This window comes from Crinia signifera, chromosome 6, assembly GCF_055691185.1.
Source record: "Crinia signifera chromosome 6, ASM5569118v1, whole genome shotgun sequence".
Classification (NCBI taxonomy): domain Eukaryota; kingdom Metazoa; phylum Chordata; class Amphibia; order Anura; family Myobatrachidae; genus Crinia; species Crinia signifera.
The window spans coordinates 207,622,349-207,629,039 of NC_139222.1; the positions used below are offsets into that span (position 1 = coordinate 207,622,349).

Genomic DNA, 6,691 nt, shown 5'->3' on the forward strand with positions numbered 1-6,691 from the left:
TCGCCAAGCTCAACTGCCGTGACCCTCACATTGAATACCCCCCTAAGTGTGCATACAGCATTACTCGCTGATGTGGGAATCTCCAGCCAATGGGCATGTTGTGCCACTTTAAAAATAGTAAGGAACAGGATGGGCAAGCCTGTCTCATAAATTGGGCAGTTTTTGATTAGTCTGTTCATTAATATGAATGGACACTCTTTTAATTTGCTTAGCCAGTGTAGTATTTATTTTTCATGACAATTGTAGGTATTTCATTAGTGCCAATTTTTCCGACAGTCAAAAAAAAAAATCGTGCCTTTTCGTCAATTTTATGTCTAGTTTACTTCTGATCATTCCATTTTCTTGACTGCTGGGGAAAAAAAAAAAAAAGTCGTCACGGTCTGAAAATACGTGGATCAACAAAATACTGGCCAATCCATACATGGGTCAGCAAATTACTCACACATCCATGTAATTTAGTTGAATCTACGCCTGGTTTTACAGAAAAAAATAAAAATAAATCAGAAAACATTCGCAATTGAATATGGTGAGGTCTTTTTGTTTTGGGGGGGGGGGGGGGGAAGATAGTGGAGAGGCTTCTTCTACTAAGTTAAGACGTGATGAACGTTGGGCAGGAAGTCTTAAAGGTGCCCATACACGCACTGATTTTCCCGGTGCTCATGCTATGCGATGCGCGCTCCCGCGGCATCTCATCGCACAGTACAAAAAGTATGTGCTGCACATACTTTTTATACTGTCTTTTGATTGCATCGCACACAGATCTCATGCAATGCGATGCGATTTAGCACAAAACGCACAGCAAAATCGGTGCATGTATGGGCACCTTTAGACCAGAGTATAAAGCACAAGATTTAAATATGATCAGGGGGTACAATATTTGGTACTTGTGTATTATCTGGGCGCCCGATTTTGTTAATTGCATGCCTTAGCTTAAGGCATGCAATGCGATGAACGCGATAAAATCACGTCAATCGCATCGCATGCAACCAAATCGCATGCGATGGACGTGATTTTCCATAGGAATCAATGTTAAATGGTCCCTGAGACCATTAGGGTCAATGCTAAATGCCCCCCCCCCCCTATTGTTTGTATGCCCCCTCATTGTTAACGCCACCCCACCATCAACGCCAACCCGAAGCATGGCGAGCGCAGCAAGCCCGCGAGGGGCGGTGGTACGCGTCCTCCGACCTTTTCATACCCCCACTATCCACGTCGGCGTGGAGTTGATTTTATATAGTGTGGCGAGCGCAGCAAGCCACCGAGCCCAAAGCGTGGCGAGCGGACACGTAATACCAGTGAAGTAATTTGCGTGTGCTCGCCACGCTTTGGGCTCGGTGGCTCGCCAAACTATATAAAATCAACTCCACACCGACGTGGATAGTGGGGGTATGAAAAGGTCAGAGGACGCGTACACCGCCGCCCCTCGCGGGCTCGCTGCGCTTGCCACGCTTCGGGTTGGCGTTGATGGTGGCGTTAACAATGAGGGGGCATACAAACAATGGGGGGGGGGGTGGGGTATTTCACATTGACCCTAATGGTCTCAGGGACCATTTAACATTGATTCCTATGTAAAAATCGCGTCCATCGCATGCGATTTGGTTGCATGCGATGCGATTGACGCAATTTTATCGGCCCGACGAAAAAAATAGGGCGCCCAGATAATACGCAAGTACCTAATATTTCATGAACACCTATCATAAGCGTTGCTGCAGAAAGAACTCAGCTCTTTACTTTGCAATGTTTTTTCTTCCCATGTTCATCAATTGCAATGTTAGTATTGACATACATTTCATTTTGCAGGTAAATCAAGAGAATTCCCATGAATATATTAGTAAGCAGAATATGTCAAAATGCTTTATTGGATTTGCACACTGAAATGATTGTTTTCTTTAAAGCTAGTGAGATTTCTAATTTAAAAATAAAGTGGTAGCATCTTTAAATTTATATGCAGAATATTGTAGTGCATTTTAACAAAAAAAGGAGAGGGTCTGGCACTTGGAGTAGTATATGGGGGAGGGAAGGCGTAGGTGTTACCAACCCCTCTGTATACATGTCTCTCTGGAGACGTAAGGACGCCCACACATATAAAAAAACGACCGCCGATAATACCAGAATATTAAGCATGCTTAAAAACCTGATTTGGCGATCCCCGATGGTTTTTGATCGCGATCGCCACAAGGGGGAGCCCACACATCTAAAATTAATTGTGGCAATCATCTCTATATCTGAAAATTGTCACAATTAATTGCCGATGTATGGGGCCCTTTACCCAGGAGGGATACAGATCATGCAAAATACACTTTTTTTTTAGAGTGACTGAGACACCTTTGCTTTCTGATGGTTTAATATATACAAACTTTATTTCAAGCACAAAATTACTACAAATAATCTATAAAATTACCTTCAGACAATCATTGATCACACTGGGCTAACAAATAGTGTGGGTCCAAGTGACCACTCACTTTGAAGAAAATCAGTGTCCTACTCCATCATTTCTGGGTCCTATCACATGTTAGGGAGGGTGAAGGTGGGCAGCAGTTGCGACAGTGCTGGGGTCAGGTGGCAGCTTGAGCAGTGCTGAGGGCAGTTAACAGTTGTGGTAGAGGGGATAAGTGAAAGAACAGTTGGAGTAGAGCTAAGGGTAAAAGCAGGAAGAAATTGGAGTAGAGTTGGGGGTACAGGGGACTAAAAGGTAGGTGATAGGGTTTAGAGAGGGGTAAGTACAGACAGCAGTTGCAACAGTACTGGGAGGCAAGAAGGGGATGGCAGTACTAAGGAACACATTTGTAGACCGTGGATGGGGCAGTACTGGGGCTACTGCCCACCCAGCATCTAGGGGGCATCAGAACTAGGGGATAGAGGGGGTTAAGTGTAGATAGCAGTTGAGGCAGCACGGTGTTGCTAACAACTAAGGCAGCACTGGGGACGCCTATGCATGCTGTTGGTGAGGGAGTGGAGTCTCGGGCAGTGCCCCCATAAGGAGCGATTGCACAGGGAGACAGGATGAGGCTTACCATTAGCTGAGCAGCTGGTCCTGTGCGGGACACAGTCATTTTTCAAAACGGGGTCCTACACTGCCTGCAGCGCGTACTTTGCGACCACTGGGCTGTGTATAAAGTGTATATGAAACAAATACATTCTGTGTTTACACTTGGGTCCCATTCCCCAGAAATCTCATTATGATATGCATATATTCATAACATCAGGGAAAAAAAAAAATTCATATATATATATAAAATACTTCTTGTACCGAGCATTTTGGATATGGGAGACAAACTGTATATAGAGAAAGGATCATTTTGTATATGATTTTAGAAACCCATACTGCATAAGCTGTACATGGTATCCCAAACAGAATAATTCTCCTCATTGGCCATAAATTATATGGATCACCTTTAAGTGTGTTTTGGCAACCTGTGGCTCTACAAATGCCAGCCTCTATGCTTTGACTTGTAGTTCCACATTTAATTTAGAGGTTTAAGCTAGGTACACACTATACAATTATTCGTCCGGCTGCCAATAATTGAGTGTTCCGTTTTTGGTGTAGCATGTAGGCACGACGGTTTTGGTCATCGATAAAGCTATCAGTTTCAATTATCGAATCCGTCAGACTTTCCAAAAGCTATTGATCAAAAGGTCCCGATTTCATGCAGTGTGTAGGCATTCTCGATAAGGGTGGACCTATGCAGATTCAGTGTGGTGTGGCAGAAAGCAAGATTATAAAAAAAAAAAAAACACACAGCAGAATCTTATTACCCATGATTGCAGGTAATAGGCTAAACTAATTAGAACCGATACGCCGGCCCGTACTCCAGTTTATTGGGGATATTTTTTCACCTGCCTCGTGGAAGCAAAATCCCAGAAAGCAGCCCCATATACCAGTGAAAGCGGTACTCGCACGGCCCTAAAACACACTGTCTCAGCAAGAATTAATGCTTATGATTGGTCGATCCAAATTGGATAGCGCAATTAAAAAAAAAATAATTAGGAAAAATTGTGACAAACGGAACTGAAGGATCTTAGGAAACTGCTGTTAATGTGTAACATGGAATCGAGACCTTCCACTGACTGAAAAATTAAGTCATTTATAAGGCGGATTAAAACGTTCGATTAGTGTGTAGCTAATTTTAGACAAATTAATAAAAAATATTCTGAACCTTATACACTGAGTTGGCACTTTATTGAAACAAATGCTGCGATTTACTCCTTGAATTTCCACTCCTGTCGACACATTGGACAATGCTGCTGTACTTGTTGAGAATTGAGCCACTTTAGAATACAGTGCATATGGAAGCAGTGGGAACAATGGCCCCATACCAAGGGACAGTCATCTCCAGGAACCTTGCCTGTAAGCAAAATAACAGTCATAAACCCTAGGTAGATAATGGAATGACAACACACAGAAGGAGCAGGAAAGTTTAATGGTAAACATAGAGCTTGGAAATGCACTTTGTGATACCCTGGCTAGAATATGAACCTAACTGAAATAATAATATATCCCAGTAATTAAATTTAGTTGTAGTCCCGCATATCGTTAATGGCCCCCCACCCGTGAATGCATATGGGTGGGGGGTGATATTGGCAACTACATACCTCCAAACTGTCACGATTACAGCGGGACAGTCCCGATTTTAGGGTCCTGTCCCGCTGTCCCACCCACGGCAGGCATTGTCCCGCTGCAGGGGGTGGCAGTTGGGAGACCCCCCATCTAATAGAATAGACGCTGTGCGCATGCGCACAGCGTCTATTCTCGTATGAAAATGAGGTTGCGGCTAATTAGCATAAGCCGCGCCGTCATTTGCATATGCCCCGCCACCTTTTCAGGCGCTTACGCGGCTTCGCCGCGCGAGTGTCCCTATTTCTTCAGCATGAAAGTTGGGAGGTATGCAACTATAGTGCGCACTTTGGGCCAGATTCTCTAAGCTTCAAAAGTGATAAAATGGAGAGTGATAAACAGCCAGCCAATCAACTCCTGTCTGACATTTTTTAAACAGTCTGTGACATGGCAGGTAGGAGCTGATTGGCTGGCTGTTTATCACTCTTCCATTTTATCACTTTTGAAGCTTAGAGAATCTGGCCCATAGTATAATTTGACCAGCAGCACCGCCGGTCAAGTACTGGGCTTTAGGCTATAAAAATAAACTCAATATACAAAGCAATCATTTGGGGCAGACTCAACACAATAGATGCTTTGGGACAGGTAGCAGACGCATCGAATATTAGGTGAATTACTCATAATGTATTATTATTGTTATTTGGATGATGAACCATTGCATGGTAAATGTACACAGCTGCGAGCTAGACTCAAATCTATACAAAATGGCTGGAATAAATTATTAATTAGTCCCAGAGTGTTTAGGAGCCATTCACCGATAGATTAATCACACTTACAATCAGGACAACAGCCATTAAATGCCATACGACAGATCCCGCAATTCTCATCATTTGCAACCCACAGCCAAGAGGCGACTCCATTCCAGGCCTTAATGTGCACCTTCATTGTGCTGGAGCTGGGAAGTACAAACAGGCAGCATGAGCACAACAACACGGAGCAGCGCGCCCCCACTCACCATCGCCCTATGCCGGGTACGGTTACCTGGATGCAGCCACTCCAAAATCGTCAGCTAGTCACGCCTCCCATCCGCTGTATTCTCGGTCGGAAGAAACGTCTCATCAGCTCGATTGGCAAGGCCTGTGTGGGCGTGGCTTTGCTTTGAAGCACATGCAGACATTTCTGGTATGGGTACTAAGGGCAGAGACAGTGCTGGCAGCGGCGATGATCTCTAAGTATTAGTTAGTTTACCTTGGATAGATAAATAGCTGTTGGTAGACGTATGTGTGGAGCATGTTGGTCTAGTTACTGCTTATTCAGTCAAGTTAGCCAGCGGCTCTCTACATGCTGTGAAAGGACTAGGTACAAGCATGGAGCATGCTTTGTAAATCAGAAGAGTTTGTGAATCTGTAGTAGGGATGCATACCCTCCAACATGACCCATTCCATTAGGTACAAAGTGGCCAAATGTAGCCCTGTTTTCCATGGTGGGGGATTTGCACATGCGCGATTATACACATGTGCAGACCCCCTAGTGCAACACTCCTTTGGCGAATATCACACTCGCCAAGGCATTCTCCTGGGAACGTGAGGGTGGCTGCATGGGAACGCCCAGCTTTTTATGGGATGGGACCATGATGCCAAATAGGGGTGTTAGCTCCAGCCATCGATTTCAACAACTTCTGATGTAGTTTCCTATACACAACACAGGAGCAACAGCACTGTTCCTGGCTGTGGTGGCTCTGACTCCAGGCTGCATGCAAGATCTTATGCATGGTTGTTGCATACCTCCCAACTTTTGAAGTTGGGAGGCCGGAAAGGGGGCGTGGCCTCGAGAAAAGGGGGCGTGACCTCACGGGGTGACGCGAAATCCGGCCAGGCCCCCGTTTTCGCCGCTCGTCGTAATAATGGGGCAGATGTATGAAGGGTCGTTATGGGGGAGAAGGGGTATCAGCGCACGTTATGTGCACTGATACCGCTTCTCCCCCATGTATCGGCGCTGCTATCAAAATGATAGCAGGCCGAATGTATGAACGGTCAGCATCGCTGACCGTTCCGCACGAAGCCTGCTTTGGCTTCGCCAGCATCAGGCTGGTGAAGCCCTATCTAAACAGCAGGGACAGCACTGTCCCTGCTGTTA

At 45.2% G+C, this 6,691-nt stretch overlaps 1 protein-coding gene across 1 annotated transcript; it reads right to left on the bottom strand.

The window, feature by feature from the left end:
• Positions 1 to 3,404: 3,404 nt before the first annotated feature.
• ANAPC11 (anaphase promoting complex subunit 11) lies at positions 3,405 to 5,755 on the bottom strand. Its single transcript, XM_083148706.1, has 3 exons — positions 5,597 to 5,755; positions 5,392 to 5,510; positions 3,405 to 4,346 (listed from the first exon to the last, which is right to left on the bottom strand). The coding sequence occupies exons 2-3, from the start codon at positions 5,498 to 5,500 to the stop codon at positions 4,201 to 4,203; spliced, it is 255 nt and encodes an 84-aa protein (XP_083004832.1). The 5' UTR covers positions 5,501 to 5,510; positions 5,597 to 5,755; the 3' UTR covers positions 3,405 to 4,200.
• Positions 5,756 to 6,691: the final 936 nt, after the last annotated feature.